General features: G+C 34.9%; 1 protein-coding gene across 1 annotated transcript in view; it reads right to left on the reverse strand.

The window, feature by feature from the left end:
• The window catches only part of LOC147406014 (uncharacterized), a 30,844-nt gene extending 17,885 nt beyond the window's left edge, over window positions 1-12,959 (reverse strand). The window contains exons 1-3 of the mRNA XM_086433938.1: window positions 12,245-12,959; window positions 9,969-10,103; window positions 3,193-3,563 (exon numbers count right to left, since the gene is read on the reverse strand). Of these exons, the coding sequence (XP_086290064.1) occupies window positions 3,193-3,563; window positions 9,969-10,103; window positions 12,245-12,737 (999 nt within the window). The 5' untranslated portion in view covers window positions 12,738-12,959. The remainder of the gene's footprint in view (window positions 1-3,192; window positions 3,564-9,968; window positions 10,104-12,244) is intronic.
• Window positions 12,960-17,261: the final 4,302 nt, after the last annotated feature.

The raw sequence follows: 17,261 nt of genomic DNA on the forward strand, positions 1-17,261 counted from the left end.
AAAGAGATATGCCAGAATCCTCTAGAGTTTATGAAAATAATAATTTTTAGGGTAAAGATAAAAGATAAGATTCCTTTTAGAGATGACGTATGGAATGGCCGGTTACCCTAGCATAGTCAATTTCTTTTTTTTTTATGTAACTAAGAGCAGCTCAACCCCCCAATACATATCTTCGAGATTACAAACCCACCTTCCCACAAAATCATCAAAAAATCCCTCCCCTAAATTCTCTTAAACACTTTACACTGGTAAAATAAAAGCCCAAGAATCAAGATTGCAGTCACTTGCACGAATTGAGCTTTTCCGCCAAAAATCTTAGTATTTCTTTCTTTCTACAACCCCCAACAAATAGCGAAAAGTGTAAGAGGTCCTCTTAGAAGATGACTCAATCCCCCAGAAACCAAGAATGGCACAATGTCTGAATTGACTGAGGAAAGCAACGAATCCATCCAGAAAGAGCTAGAAAATGCGACCAAACTTTTTGGACCAATAAGCAATGTATAATTGTATGATCAGTTTCCTAACTTGCACTCTTTCATTTTTGGAACAACTTTGGATTGAGAATTTCATGAGACAAAAAAGGGAGGTGTTTTGGGATCTGGGGTTCAGAAGGAGCTTTATTCATTTAGTCGTTAGATTATTGGAGATCCTATCTCATGTTATCATAGTTAAGGATAAGGTATTCTCAATCAAATCTTTATATAATTTCCTAATCAAAGTATCAGATCAAATGAATTCCCTAGTGTCTTTATTGGGATTAAAAAAATCCCATCAAAAGTTGTTTTCTTCATTTGGTTGGCATCTGCAAATAAAATTTTAAGAATTACTAATTTTAGGTCTAGTATTGTCTTGGTTAATTTATGTTTCATGTGTAAATCTTTTGGCAAGCCCGACGATCATATTCTAATTCATTGTGATCTTGGTTCCACTATTTGGGTTGTTTCCACAACTAGTTCTTTCGTTATCTAAGAATTGGGAGACTCGGGTCTTCCAAGATAGAGGAAGGATCATGTGGCATTCATTACCTTTTGTTATATGTTGAGGCCTTTGAAGAGAAGGAAACGTTCAAGTTATTGAAGGGAAGCAACATTAGACGAAAGACATCTTGTGGAGAAAATTGTTCGACGATTTTAAGGGAATTTTTATCGAAGATTGTGCTCTGATGGATGCAATATTGGTAGCTTAACTGCAATGGATGCTTCTTGTAGATGCAATTTTTCACATCCACCTAGGGGTGGCAATCTTAACATGACTCGAAAACAACACAAAATTAGTGGGTTTAGGTCAAGCCAAATTGGTTTTGGGTCATAATAGTGTCAACCTGTCTAACACAATTATTATTTGGGCTAGGGACATCAACCCACTTAACCCGTTTTGACACGTTTAGTTATTCTGTTATTAACGTGTAATTTTAAATACAACAATTATTTAAGAATTTTTTAAATTACCCATTTTTTTACTAGAATTTCCTAGAATTTTTTCATAATACTTTTTTTTCAAATTCTATATAATATAGGAAGTGTTTTAAGATATTTTTCAAATAATTAATGGTTAAGCTTTTAGTTTGGAAAAGAAAAAACATTTTCCTCACTAAGCTATTTATGTTTTTGCTAATCCATTTTTTATATGAAATCTAGAGGCATGTAGTGTTTTATTCTTAATATGGATATCCATCTTGGCAAAACGACCCTTAGTAAGATTTAAGATCTAACTAACTAAGGCTAGTATGTCTATGTGATGATGAAATAGACTTTGCTTAGCCCAAAATAATAATAATAATGAAAAACACTTTCCTTACTAAGTTAGTAAGGAAAGTTTTCTGACCACATCCCCTTATGACATCCAAAAACATGATTTGATGCCACATGATTGTAAAGGACAAAATTATATGAACTTTGAAAAAAAAAATTCAAAAGAAAGTTATTTTTCACCATTAAACTTAGTTTATGGCTGTGTGACTTTGTTTTTAGTAATGGTATTTTATTTTTGGTGGTGAAAATGTAACTTATTTTTTTTCATAAATATTAAAATTTTATTAAACAGATTACATATGGGTTGGGGTCAGGTATACCTATTTATAAATGGGTTGGGTTGGGTTTGGGTTTAAGTTTTTGACATTATTATTAAATGAGTCGGATTTGGGTTTGGTAAATTTTCATTATACCCTTACCTCAACACGACATGACCCATTGCCACCCCTACATCCACCTTGAGATCAGGATTCTAATCCAGATCATACTAAAAAAATTATGGAAAAGAAAAAGAACGCAAAGATTTTTTACGTGGTTCGGCAAATATGCCTACGTCCACGGGGAGCCATTTCACTAGTGAATCTCCTTGTTACATGATTTTCTCTCCCTTCTATTCCTCCCCCCCTACATCCACCTCGAGATCAGGATCATCCAGATCCAGATCGCACAAATAAATCAACAAATAATAGAAAATTGTGGAAAAGAGAAAAAGAACGCAAAGATTTTTTACGTGGTTTGGCAAATGTGCCTATGTCCACGGACTTGGGGAGCCATTTCACTATAGTAAATCTCCTTGTTACATGATTTTCTCTCCCTTCTTTTCCTCCCCCCATCCACCTCGAGATCAGGATTCGGATCGATGGAACAAATAAATCAACAAATAATAAAAAACTGTGGAAAAGAAAAAGAACACAAAGATTTTTTTACATGGTTTGGCAAACGTGCCTTTGTCCTTGAGCTCGGGGAGCCATTCCACTACAGTGAGTCTCCCTGTTAAATGATTTTCTCTCCCTCCCCACCCCCCCCCCCTCCCGCCACCCCACCCCCTACAGTGGTTTGACCCCTTTTTATAAAAAAGAAACCCTAATCTTCAAAATGAATCCTAATCTTTTCAAATTGTAACAGCCAGCTTTGCTCTTATCCATATAAGGTAATTATCCATAAATAGAGAATCCTTTCCCGTTGGGATTATTTCCCGATTAGATAGAAGCCAAATCAAACAAAGCCACGTGACATGATAAATGCCTAGAGATGCATGTCGAGTCCAGACAAGATGCCGATTTTATCCCCCCACAGTTCCCATGTAAAAAATCATAAACTATGATAAATGTTAAGTAATATCTTACAATACAGCAAAAAACTTGAAACCTTTTAGAAGAGAGTTCTTTTTCTGTGAAAAGTAAAACTTTGGGTACGTATGCATTAAGTCACTAGCAAATACCTTGTATACAGTAGGATGCATTGGATCATGTTGGAAAAACTTCAACTCAAGTTCAGGAAGCTGAGTTTCATGTTCATATTGTGGTAAATGTCTAAACAATTCAACTCTGTTTCTAGCTTCAGTTTTCTTGACTACAGCCCGCCTTTTAGCCTTTTCCACCCGCTGTTTATCATCAAATTGCATGCGTGGTTGAGGGACATCTTTCTTCCTATCTTTTTCAGACATGCGATCACTTCCCTTCTTCTCAGAAGCTGTCACGGCGGCTGCAACCTGAACACCATCTTTCTTCTGTGAAGGAGGCTTCACTTTAGCTGGTTTTGCATTCACTGGAGGCACTACACCAGAAGCAGCAGCAGCCTTACCTCCTTCCACTGCCATCAACATCGTGAAAGGCGCACACACATTGGTCAGATGATTCACCACTCAACTCAAAACAAAAATGTTAATGGACATTACAGCACTTAAACAACCAGTAGATCTCATAGAAAATTATGTGAAAACAATGAATTCAAGACATTAGTCTCATGAGCACACTTTTTTACGTAAACCCCAAAAAAAAAAAATTTAAATAAATGGGATAAATTTATTAAAAATGGAAAATATGAAACACAAGCACACACAGATCCGTTTAATATGGAAGAAAGAGATGTTCTTGTTCATCTTATTTATCTAGAATAGCTTATTATTATTTGGGGCTATTAGAGGGTCTACTTACATAAAACATAATTGAACTTTTTAACTTACTACAACCTGCCAACATCAACATATGCACATAAGGTGCACACCTTTGAAACAAGGTATTTTTTTTTAAAGGTACGCAAGGCAGGAGGCATCCATAATTATCAAATTCTCAGTAGATTATCAATATGCTTCATGTTAATTAATAAGGTGCAAGAAGTTTCGATAAAGCCCCCATCACGAAGAAACCTCAAGGTACATGTGTCAAACACCTTTTAAAGCTCTGAAGTAAGAAGGTAGGATAGGGAAGCCATTATGCACCTAAGCCCTTATGAATGTAATGGTTTAGATGTAATCATATCAAATAAGTATTTACATTTTTTTTTCTTGCTGACATAATTTGTTAAACAAATTTGAGTGCACTGTCCTCACAAAATTCTTCAAAAGGTATCCACATGATATGAATAAAGTGGGAACATGCTTATGAGCTTTTTCTATCATAGAGCATTTATTTATTTATTTTTCTTTGTGTACTTACTTGACATCAATTATGAAGAGTTAAATGTGCAAGTCCAGCCATTTATTAGCTTGGAAGTGTCTTGGATTGACTATAGCAAGTCTCAAAGCCAGTGATCATACTTTTCTTACTCAAATTGTTGTTTATACTAGTAAGATGATTTATAGTGTTTCCATATTTTTTTACGCATTTTCTACAAATTCAATGCATCATTTCCGCTATGTTTCAACCGTTTTCAAATTTGAATACACTTCCTTATGGGTTGAAGCATCTCTATAAACTATTTCATTTCCTAATTGAATAAAATTGATATTGAAATCGAAATTTAAAACCATAGACGTATTGAAGAAAATAACTACACAATATGAGCTACAATAGGTTATCATAAAAGTTTAAGGTAAACTCAAAAGGGTTTGGGAGGGATTTAATTAAGACATTTTGCATTTAGGGGTTTAGGTTTATAGGGTAAAAAATTTTGTGTAAAGAAAACAAAACAAATAGGTTAGGGGTTTCAAGAATTCAAGAGTCCTTGCATTCAAGAAAATAAAGAACTAGAAAAATACAAGAAAGGTTACAAAAGCAAAAAGAAGATTAGAAAATGGATAAAATGATAGAATCATGGAATCACACCAAGGATGATTTATATAAATCAATTGAGGCTCATTTAGAAGCCTTTTAAGGGTCAATTGAGGCTGACTTATATAAATCAATAGTAATATTGTGCATTTAGTGGTGTTTGGGATTGTTCCTTGACTTCTACAGCATGTATGCTTTTTTTTCCCCAATGTGGTGTGAGATTTGTCGAATCAATGGCTACTAGTAGTAATACAAAAGTTATTGACCACATCTGAATCATCCAAGAATTGTTGGTGAGGGAAATATCTCACTTGAGAATCTAAGATTGCAAATTACAATAGTAACGTTGAATGTATGAAATTATTTGGTGTGGGAAATATCCCATTATTGAAGTTTCAGAATGTTTTCCCAAGACATTCGATTTTGAATAGAGAAAAGAGTTATGGTTACGGTTTGTAGGGTAAGGAAAAGATTAAAGGTTAAGGCTTATAGGGTAATGATTAAAGGCTAAGAGAATGAAGAAAGGATTAAGGGTCGAGTTTTGTAGGTTTCAAGAATCAAGAATTCTAGAAAATCAAGCAATCATGCTCATTCCCTTCACTTCTTGGGCCCAAAGCAGTGCAGAGTTTGTTTCCTAACCAAATAAAGGATTTGGGACTTCTTGCTATGCTACATATATATAAGAACAAGGAACTAAAAGAAAATAAAATAAAAAACAAAAAAGAAAAATAAAGATTAGAAGAAAAGAACATTATATTAGATTCACTCCAAAATGGCCTCACACTACACCATTTGCTGGAAAGATCAAGTTCAAACTCTCTTTTTATTCATCAAAATTCTTCACTCCTTAAAAAAACCTAATACAATCTTATATAAAGAAAATAAATCTAAGAATCCTAATCAAACTAAAACACCAAATAAATAACCTAATTTTCGTAACTTCGCTCATAATGTTTCAACCCTAATAAACTTAAATAAAAGACAAACTAAAGTTACTAAACTGCCCTTAAATATTATACTAAGATCATAGGCTAATAAAACATTAAAATAAGCCTAAAAAACATAAAATTAAAACACTAAAACAGAAATCTAAATAAAAATTAAAATCTACTCTTCAAGTTTTGATGTCCCCATCAATTCTCCTTGACTAGGAAGATTACGCCACTGGCAAAATAAAATTGTAGTAATTCCCTAGCATATGAAGTATCTATAATCCACATGTAATATGATCCTAACTTGCTTTTCAATCAATGCATTCCAAGGTAGGGTCTTCCACTTTAATTTATCCTGAAGCTGAGTCTTCAATTTGAACTCTTCCCAAATGTTGAAATCATCGAACCAAATTTGGACTCTCATTTTTTTATAGGAAACAAAACTTGCATAACTCACTGATTTATCCAAAACATTATCTGCATTTTCTTTTTTATGAGATAAAATCAGTATCAAAATCAAAGAATGTAGTCTCCACAATTTCCTGTGTCAGTTGATCAAATTCTTCAAGCTTAAATTCTTCTTCAAGAACAATAATGAGGCCTCACACTCGTCAATCTCACTATTGCTTAGATTAGGCTCATAGATATCTTCATTACTTGCCTTGAGTTTAGTTCATCTGAGAACAAACTGAGAACATGCTCTGATACCAAATCTGATGCAGGACGGTAAGGGAAGAAAAGAAATTTGGGAAATTAGATAATTGGCTTTAGGATTGAGTTAAGGATTTTGGTAAGATAGGGGGAAAATATGGGGGTTTAGGAAAATTTGGTTGGAAATTGGGTTAAGGATTTGAGCTAGGATAAAGTAAACCCAAAAGTAAAATAATTTTTTTTGCAATTACGACATTCAGTAGGATAGATGAAAAGGGTTACAGGTTAAGGTTTATAGGGGAAGGATTAAAGGTTAAAGAAATATGAAAAGTATTAAGATTTGAGGTTTGTAAGTTTCAAAAATCAAGAATTTAATAAAGTTAGAGAAAATAATAAAAAGAAAAATAAATATTAGAAGAAAAAAGAGAAGGGATAGAAAGATAAAACCTTGGAATCACATGAAGGGTTCTTGGAATTACATCAAAAATGGAGAACTCACTTCACTCTATGAAAGAAACTCATTCTTGATTCATCAAAATCTTTGTTTTATAAAAAAAATAAAACCTAATACAATCTATATAAAGAAAATAAATCTAAGAGTCTTAATCAAACTAAAACACCAGATAAATAACCTAATTTTCGTAACTTTCTCTCTCCAAATTTTCCAACCCTAATAAACTTAAATAAAAGACAAACTAAAGTTACCAACCTGTCCCTAAATATTATATTAAAATCATGGGCCAATATATATCAAAATAAGCTCAAAAAACATAAAATCAAAGCCCTAAAACAGAAATCTAAATAAAAATTAAAATCTACTCTTCAAGCTTTGATGTCCACATCATATATAACGTAGGTTTAGCGGTTCTAGAACCGTCAATGATTGGTGAACTAGCGGATCCATTTGCAACTCCTTTGGAAATATTATCTGAATGGTATTTTTTTCCAGTTATTTCAAATACTCCGGACAGTACCCAATAAGTTATTAATGGTTCTAATGGTTCTTTTAATGTATCTCTTGGAGCATTGTCCATAAATATAGGCCAGCAATACAGTAGCATACTTTCTTGCATCATTAGAGTCATGTAGTGGACTTACAAAATTCTTTTCCTCAGCTTCTGAACTACCCTCTGTGGTGAAATCTACTTATGTTGGAGATCTGATGGAATTTCCTAACATTATGTCTTTGTAATTGGGAGCATTTACCCTTCATATATACTTTTTTTATTTCTAAAATCTCTTGCTTGATTAGCAAAAAAAAAAGAACACAGAAAAGGTCCTAAATATGATTAAATCAAAATGTGTGTGTGGGCTCTGAATTATTTTTTAGCACTCTTATCAAATAAAAAACTTTCCAACAAACAAATTGGTTAGCTAATAGAAACAAAATTAAGCACAGAATAAAATTCAGCACTTTTAAAAAATCCAGAACAAAATTAAAAAATACATACCAAAGAAAACAGATGCTCAAAAGGTGATCTTAAAGTTAGTTAGACACTATATATCTAACAGAAGGGGACCCTTTATCTCCATTTTTGTTTTTGATTGTAGCTGAAGCCTTGGGGAGATTGTTTAGAAGAGCGGTTGACTTAGGTAAGCTTTCGGGTTTTAGGATTAATGACGGCCCTTTAATTTCTCACCTTCAATTTGCGGATGACACCTTAACTTTTTTGGAGGATTCGAGGGATCAAGTGAGGGTGCTCCGAGTGTTATTGTGTTGCTTCGAGGCTATGTCAGGTTTACATACTAACCTGCAGAAAAGCAAACTTTTTGGGGTAGGAGAAGTTAATGATGTTCATTTAATGGCTTCAACTTTGGGTTGTGGGTATGATACTTTGCCCACTTCCTATTTGGGCTTACCGCTGGGAGCACCCTACAATAGTATCAAAATTTGGGATGGTGTGATTGAAAGATTGGAAAAAAGGTTGAGTACGTGGAAGGCTAAGTATCTTTCGAAAGGAGGGAAAGTGACTTTGATCAAAAGTACCTTAACGAGCATTCCGGTCTACTTTCTCTCTCTTTTCACGCTTCCGAGGTCCGTTGAAATTAGATTGGAAAGACTTATGAAGAACTTTTTGTGAATGACAAGAGTGGTAGGAAGAAGTATCATTTGGTTAGATGGAAGGTGATTTGCATGCCCAAGACGAATGGAGGACTAGGCATTAGGGGTCTTAGATTAGCTAATAGAGCGCTTCTAGGAAAATGGCTTTGGAGGTTTGGCGAGGAGAGGGGTAGTTTGTGGAGGAAAGTTATTATGGCTAAATATGGGGAGAGGAGTCTAGGTTGGTATAGCGGTGAGTCTAAAACCTCGTATGGGTGTAGCCTATGGAAAGGAATTTTGAAAGTTAGCAAGGATTTTGAGCAAGGGATTAGATTCAAAGCAGGTGTGGGGGACAGAATTAGATTTTGGGAAGATTGTTGGTGCGGACCTTCGTCGCTAGCTTCTCAATTTCCATCTTTATACGTCTGTTCTGTTAAGAAGAATCATTCAATCCAGCAATGTTTGATTCACAACGAGTCCGATCCTACTTGGGATTTGGGGTTCAGGAGAAATTTTAATGATTGGGAGCTAACCGAGGTTACATCTTTCCTCGATCTCTTGCATACGCTTCATCGCAACGAAAGTGAACAGGATAGGTGGGAATGGATTAGAGCGAAGGATTCGAGATTCTCTGTCAGATCCTTCCATAAATGGCTCACTCCTAGTGCTGAGAGTACCATCTCGGCTTCCATCATTTGGTTTAGGTCAGTGCCTTCTAAAATCTCTTTCTTTGTCTGGTTGGCTTCCCTTGGTAGAATTCTTACGATGGATAACTTGATTGCTCGGGGTTGGATCACTCCTAATTGTTGTCCCCTTTGCTTGATGGAAGGGGAATCTGTTGATCACATTTTAATTCATTGCCCTTTTTCCTATAATTTATGGTCAAGTTTCCTTGGTTTATTCCGTATGACTTGGGTTTTCCCTCATAAGTTTTCATCGTTGTTGAAAGAGTGGACCAGTAATGTCTTTCACACCAGAAAACGTTACCTGTGGGCTATGCTACCTTCAGCTATTGCTTGGGGGATTTGGAATGAAAGGAATAACAGGGTGTTTAATGGCAAGATTAGAAGCTCTCACACAAGTTTTTTAGAGATTTTGGGCTTCTTATACCTTTGGTCCAAACAAAATATAGAATTCGTGGGAACTTCGTTTGATGATTTTGTTTTTAGATGGAACTCTTTATGTAATCATTGATGTTGTTTGCTCTTCTTCTTTGTTACTTTCTATGAGGCTTTCTCGGCCTCTTTGTATGCTGTTTTTTCTTTCTCCTTGAAATATATTATACTTTTCAAAAAAAAAATATATCTAACAGAAATTACTTCCGATGCAATAATTTTTATTTTTATTTAAAAAAAGAATAAAGGAAAGGATCTATTTGTACCTTTAACAGCAGCTTTTGCAGCTCGCTGAGCCTCCTGAAGGGCACGCCTTTCAGCTTTGGAGGTTTTGTCTTTCAATGGCTTTGAACTTGATGGACATTCATTTTGGACTTCTGCTGATCCCCCTCGACCTTTTCCTACAAAATTATTTTTATCATCAAATGCTTCAATTCATTATGAGATAAATGGAAGGCCCTAAAAATGGGAAGAAGATAGCCACGCAAAAAAAATTTATATGGAATTTTTTCAGGCATTTTTTACTTTTGACCAGAAACACGAAATAACTACAGCTTGTCTTTCTTTTGGATGAAAATCTAGAAAGAATTGAAGATTTTTGGTGTAGACATCAGATTCAAAAGTTAGACAATAATTTCCGTGAAGTACAATAAAAAATTATTATGATTCAACAAGCAGTGTGAAAATCGACAGTCTTCTCCTAAACCACATCATACCGATAACAAGGTGATGGAATATCACTTTCTTTTATGAATATAAGAATATATATATATATATTACCAAAAGAGGAATATAGGAAGTTCAGAACTGGGTTACCTAATTCGTTGGTAGAGAACAGAACCAATTCGCGTTGCCGTTCGCTCTCGGTTCGTAAAATACAGCGAATGCAACGAATTTAAAAGCAAACTGCTTTACCTTTTGTTTTTTTACAGCCCCTCCAAATATTTTATAATACTAGAGATACCTTCCTAAAATTTCAAATTAATAGCATGCCCCTTTGACTATGGTCTTTCTCAATAGAATGATGAAAAATGACCAAATACCCTCACCTCCAACTAATAAGTTTAAAAAAAAAACTTGAATTTGTTTTTCCAAAATACGCCATCTTCAATCTCTTTTGTCCATACTCATCACTTCAACCTGTTAGAATCCAATCTAAAGGTGCCAACCAAATAAAGAAATGCACCTTTAAAGGAAAACAACGACCTTAAATGGCAGATGCCAGAAAATTGAACAAGGGAAAAGCTAAGGACTCCTAAAAGGATATGACTGAAGTGAACAACCATCTTAACTTTGTAACCAAATTCGACAGTCTTACTTGACAGGGATCTATGGAATATCTTGAAACGTCATAATATATTTGTTATCCCATTTTCACAATCACCTGTAATGGCAAACTCTTGTCACATTTGAAACCTTAATATCAATCTGGAAAACAAAAAGGTCTAATAATTTTTTGTATAGGTGCCAAAAAAATAATACATGACCAAAGCCCCAAGGAAACAAACAAAAAGACAAAGGTCAAGGATACCTGATAAAAGGGAAAAACAAAATACAAATAAGACTTAACCAAAGCCAAAGACTACAAAAAACCATCATCCCCTAAATAATGACTCCCACTTGAATTAAAAGAAAACTGGATAAAATACTTCTTCAAATCCTCATGATTCTTAGACCAAATTGGTATCTTTTAACTGACATTATATATCGTGAAAGCTCTCCTCTTTTCCCAAAGTTCTTCTATTCCTTTCCTTCCAAGCAAACAACGAATGGTAACAATCCCCAGATGGATCCTTCATTCATAATTAAAAGTATAGTGTATACTTTGGGAGAACAAGCTGCACAAGCCATCTCAAAAGCTGAGCTTGTTGGTGCATTTGTAGTCACATTGATGGCTAATCAGAGACATCATCCCTAACTCAACCATTTCGAAAACAGGGCACCACGTTATAATTTTTTTCCATGTAATTTCATACTACAATCCTTTATGTGACCATACCCACTTGTGAGGCTAGTAGCATTGTGTTTTGCTCCAACAAGAGGAAAGCACTGAGTATACAAATGGTGTGCTCCACAACTGCCAATGCAAACCAAATGCCTGAAAACCCTTCCGTCAATTGCCTTCAATTTTAAATGAGAGAGAGAGAGAGAGAGAAAAGAATTTCTACTAGCAGCAAACATCTTACACAAACACACAAAACCCAAGATACTAAAGATAACCTCTTGAACCGATTTAAAAAATTCTACAATACCTGTCATTACGGAGATATGGTATTAAATTTTGACACAGTTCCACAAAATATACCAAAATATTTTCATTGCCACAAGTTCTGACATGAAGCTTAACCGAGGGTTTCTTTATGTTTATCTTTCCATAGAAAATCACTATTCATTTAACGAAACAACTTGGTGATTAAATTTTAGATATAGAATGTAAGAATTCGGTGGAAATATTTCGTTGAATAGTAAACTTTGATCAAAATATTTATTTAAGATGACAATCGCAATTAAATAATGAATATACAGAAAAGTTCTTACTTACCAGACACACCAGGCGGCATTTTCACCACCGAAACAGTCGTCAAATTGCTTGGTTCTTCGGTCCTATCAAATCCACTGCTCGGTAAGGATGAAGTAACTTTGCCTGCCCTGAGCCAACCTGATGACGAAATATCCTCAGAGAACTCTCCATCATCTTCGATCTTACTTCTTGAGGATGAAGATGGAGACGTCTCCAATAATGGTGATTCCAACAAAGGATTGTTATCTCGAATCGAAACCCTACGGAGAGGCGACATGGGAGGCATTGCACGTGACGACTGAAAAGCCTGAGATGAAGAAGAATTATCAGAAGCGTGACGTGGAGGAGGTATCATGACAGGTGAGAGAGAGTTCCCGGAAGGAGATACGTCGGAGGCCACCGGCGGAGAAGTGGACTCTGCCGGAACGGACTGCATCCGATCGGGAGGTGCAAAGAATCCGACCTGACGCACTTTAGGGTCGATCACCATCCTCGAAGCTCGGCGCGCATCCATTAATGGAGGGGTACCGCTAGGGTTTCGATTCTAATATGAAAATGGCATTTTCTTCCATTAAAGCTTCTGGTCTGGAATGTGAAGAGTCCAGGGTTTCGTTTGAGTTGCAAAGAATCTATTCTAAGAGTGTCGTAGTGTTGCAGAGAAAGCGAGAATCTGAGAAGCAAGGGCTTAAAAGTTGCAGAGTAGAAACCGAAGAACGATGATTCAATGATGGAAAAAAAAATACGTGATAATTTGGGGTGTCAATCGTTCGGTTCCGGTTCGGTTCGGACTTACGGGTGCAACTTGGTTCGGGTTAGAGCGAAATCAGAATCCAACCGATAAAAATCGGCTCCATCATATGAGAATCATAACTGAATTGAATTGTTATAGAAGTGATCCAACCGAAACCGACCTTACTTTAATTTGGTTCGGTTCGATTCGGTTCTATGGGTTGCTAAGAGATTTTCTCATTTCTTTCAAGAGATTTACGATTTGATCATAAATCGTAACCGTAGCCGCAGTGAGAGAGAGAGAGGGGGGAACCTGTCACAGGTCACAATCGTAGATCGCAAGACGCAAGACGCAGGTCACAACCGCAGCGAGAGAGAGAGAGAGAGATTTGCCGTTGGCAACAGGTCACAAAGACGAGACAAGAGAGATATAAGGGTTTTGCTAAAAATTAAAAATCAAATATATATTTAATATTTTATTTTAAATAAATATTGGTTCGATTTTTTATATTGTTTGAATCGAGAACCGAATCAAATTCATCGATTTTTCATTTTTTTAACCTGAAACCAAACCAGTATAAGTCTAAACCGAACCAAACCAATCTAAATTTCATGGTTTGGTTCGATTCTCAGTTTAAACCGAATTAAGTTGCACCCCTAGTTAGAGCCATAACCATCATATTAGTTTGATTCAAGCTCTTGTTGGTTGCAGGTTCGATTTCAAAATAAATGGAATCGAAATCAGAATCACCAACAATCACAGGTACCCATCAGTTCTGATTCTCAAGAATCGAATGACAAAAAAAAGTATTTTAAATTATTATAAAAACAAATTTCTTTCAAAAATTTAACATATCATCAACAAAATGGTTAACTTAGTTATAATTTGTTATACTTAAGATACGAATTAATTATTTTTTTCGAAAATTAATTTTTATCTTTGTTAAAAGTAATAATTTTTTAGAAGAGTAACTCTTTAAAGTTTCAATTGATAATTTATATAAAAATTGAAGAATTTTATATAACATACATTTATTTTTATTTATTTTTTAAATACCTTAAATCATCTGTAATATGGAAAGAAATGATAAAATAAATCGGTTCCGGGTACCTACGAGGTACCCATTGGATAGAACCTAACAATTTTGGTTCCTATCTGTTCGATTCCATTTTAGACCCAACTCTAAACGGTTCCAATAAGAAGGGATCTGAAATTGGAGTATTCGGTTCCGGTTTCGATTAAATGGGTAGTGATAATCTTTATTCCCTTTTTTCATGTCTTTTTCAATTATTGAAAGAGCGGCATTAGCAAAAATTGGTGTGGCAATAGAAGCTTTCAAAAATCTTAGATTTACCACAATAAAAAATTAATAATGAGATCTGTTATTGGCACCCCCACTTTTACTTATTATACTCCAATTACAAATAAACAAAGGATTTTCCCCCAAAAACATGGGCAACTTATGTCTAAATTCTGATTTTGATACACTATTCATTTTAATTCCCAAAATATGCTTTTCCAGTGAATTTGTCACTTTTATAATCAATGAATTTGTTGATAAATTACTAGTGAGATATTAATAGGGCAAAATCGTTGATATTTTATTAACAAATTCATAGATTATAAAAGTAACGAATTCACTGTATTGGTATGTTTTGGTAATTAAAATGAATTGTGTATCGAAATCAGAATTTCATCATATTCAACGCATGAAATAGAGATTCACTGAATTAAAAAATAAATGAATGGTTGAAAATAAGTAAACATTGGGGTGTCATTAGAAATTATCTCATTTTTTTATTAGATTTTTATTTTTAGGCTTTGGATTTTATATAAGCCTAATCCTAATTATAAACAACAACTGAAATTATTTGAATGAATTTTATCATGTTTTGTAATATTAAGATAATAAATTAACCTTTATGATGTTTTGACATTGTTTTTTAATCATTCACTCGGGTATGATCAATAATTTAAGAACTTGGGGTGTAATAAGTAAGGATTTCACCCTTACTACGGGTCCTTGGACTCACCTTGTGGCATCCAAAAACATAATCCAAAGCTTTCGTGTTGTAGAGAACAAAATTCTGTGAACTTGCTAAAAAAATTTCAAAACACATTATTTTCTACCATTAATTTTAATTTTAAGCTTGGGAGTTATGGGGTAGGTGAGTAGCCATCCATTTTCAATACCTTGGAACAAGCTCAAATGATTTTTATTTATTTTTTAATTTGCTTTTTGGATTTGAGTTTTTTAATGAAATTTATTGGGTTGTGGTGTTGGAGTGGTGACGTGGTAATCCATCTGAGAAAAACAACCCTTGATAAAGCTTAAAATCTTTACATTCTAATAAAGAAAGTGTTTCACTTATGGCAATGGATACAAAGGGCCAACTTTTTTTAACACTCAAAAAAGTTACATATGCTACAATAACTAATGTGTTTTTTTAACAAAAATGTCATTCGCTTACATTTCTTTATTAGACATTTCTAAAATATTTTGTAAATTACAACTGTAACACCCCGGATTTTCAACTCATATCTCGAGGAAAGTAAATGGTGAGATTTGGAAGAAAATATCGAAGGAGAGACTTGGAGTAAAATACTCGGATCTTGTTATGATTAATTTCGAAGGAAACCGACTTCGCCATTAGATTCAAAAGGATCGAAATATATACATTAGCCTGTAAGCAAGTCCGAATTCGAACTCGGATAGAGAAGTTATAGAATCCTCGAATTTCGTGTTAAGTGGGACCCAAAACAGTGGAATTTCGTTAGAGCGAGAATCGAAAAGATTTGATGACACCATTAGATCCGAATCGAAAAATTATTCGAAATGGTATATTCGTTTGTCGTTTTCCGAGTCCGAATAGTTAAGTTACGATCGAAACTAGAAATAAGGGGGAAATTACAAGTATGCCCTCAACTTTATTATAAAAAGGAATCTGATTTCTTTTATTTCATTCTTTCCTCTTCTTCTCTAAAGAACTCAACTCAGCCATTTATTTTGACCTAGGGTTTGAACCCATTCCTATCAAGATCTATCCCAATCAAGCCCGAGTTGAACCTCGACGAAGAAGGCAAAGTCGTCGGCGTTGTCGAGCTCTACGTCCTCACCCCATCCAACCTCCATTTCCTCTTCTTTTCTATTGGTCTCCCACAAGAATCAGCAAGTGGGTTTTTATATAATCACTTGGAACCTCATCCATATCATAGGAGAGTCGTTGTTGGTCATTAGGAAGCGGGGAGAACACCTTCAAAGAGGGTTTCACAACCAACCACTCCGTTGGCACCCGAGTTCAACCACTTTCGGAACTTTGAGCCGCCTAACATTGATCCTTAGTGTTGATTCATCACCATTGGCGTCCACAAGCAAGTAAGGGACTTCCAATTCTTATTGGTAGCTTTAGATTTCCGAAATGTGCACTTAGGGTTTTGAAACAAAACTTATTGTTTGCATTTAAATCGTAGAAATTGGTGTTTGATTTCAAATTCATGGTAGAAGTAGGTGTTTTGTTTATGCTTTATCGAATTTTGATAACAAAATCGTGGGTGGGTCGAATGGTTCGAAAAATGGAAGAAGAAATCGAAAAAGGGATTGAAAAACCCAAAAATCGCGAGTGAGGTTCAGGCTGTAGGTGGGAAGGGTCGGTGCCACCGGCACCTACCGAAGGCATTCTGTCGGTCCCACCGACAGAATGGAGCTTCTGCCACCGACGAAGCTAAACAGCGCGAGAAATTTTACACTGTCGGCAGGACCGTCGGTCCCACCGACATCTGCCGATGTGTATTCTGTTGGTTCCACCGACAGAATCCTGATTCAGCCACCGACAGACACAGTTTTGATCAGAACAGTGTTCTGACTCTTGGCTTGACTTCCTCACACCTTATACACTATTTCTCACCCTTCATTTCATTAAAAACATTTAAGTAAATGTCCTCTTTAATTTTTACTTTCCATTTAATTTTTACTTTCCATTTACTTTAAGTTCTTTAATGAAATTAAGGTTTTACCCCCCATTTCGGAACAATGGGAATGGTTTTAAAATCCAAATCTCAAAGGATCAAAATCTGAATTTTGGTTTCAAGAACAAAACGTAATTTTCGACGTTTTCGACAAGTTTTCAAAGTGTAATAACTTTCGCGTAACTTTGAATTAGATTTCAAAAACTATATGGTGTCGAATCTCATGATCGAGACTTTCATTTCGAAAAACCCGTTTTTAATTTCGAGAACTTTGAAAAATTGAGTTTCTGACACTTAGCCAAATTTTCACCAGCTTTCTCTATTTTTAACAGCTTTGGTCCC

The sequence above is a fragment of the Akebia trifoliata genome, chromosome 3 (genome assembly GCF_017979445.1).
Source record: "Akebia trifoliata isolate Shusen 1 chromosome 3, ASM1797944v1, whole genome shotgun sequence".
In the NCBI taxonomy this organism is placed as follows: Eukaryota; Viridiplantae; Streptophyta; class Magnoliopsida; order Ranunculales; family Lardizabalaceae; genus Akebia; species Akebia trifoliata.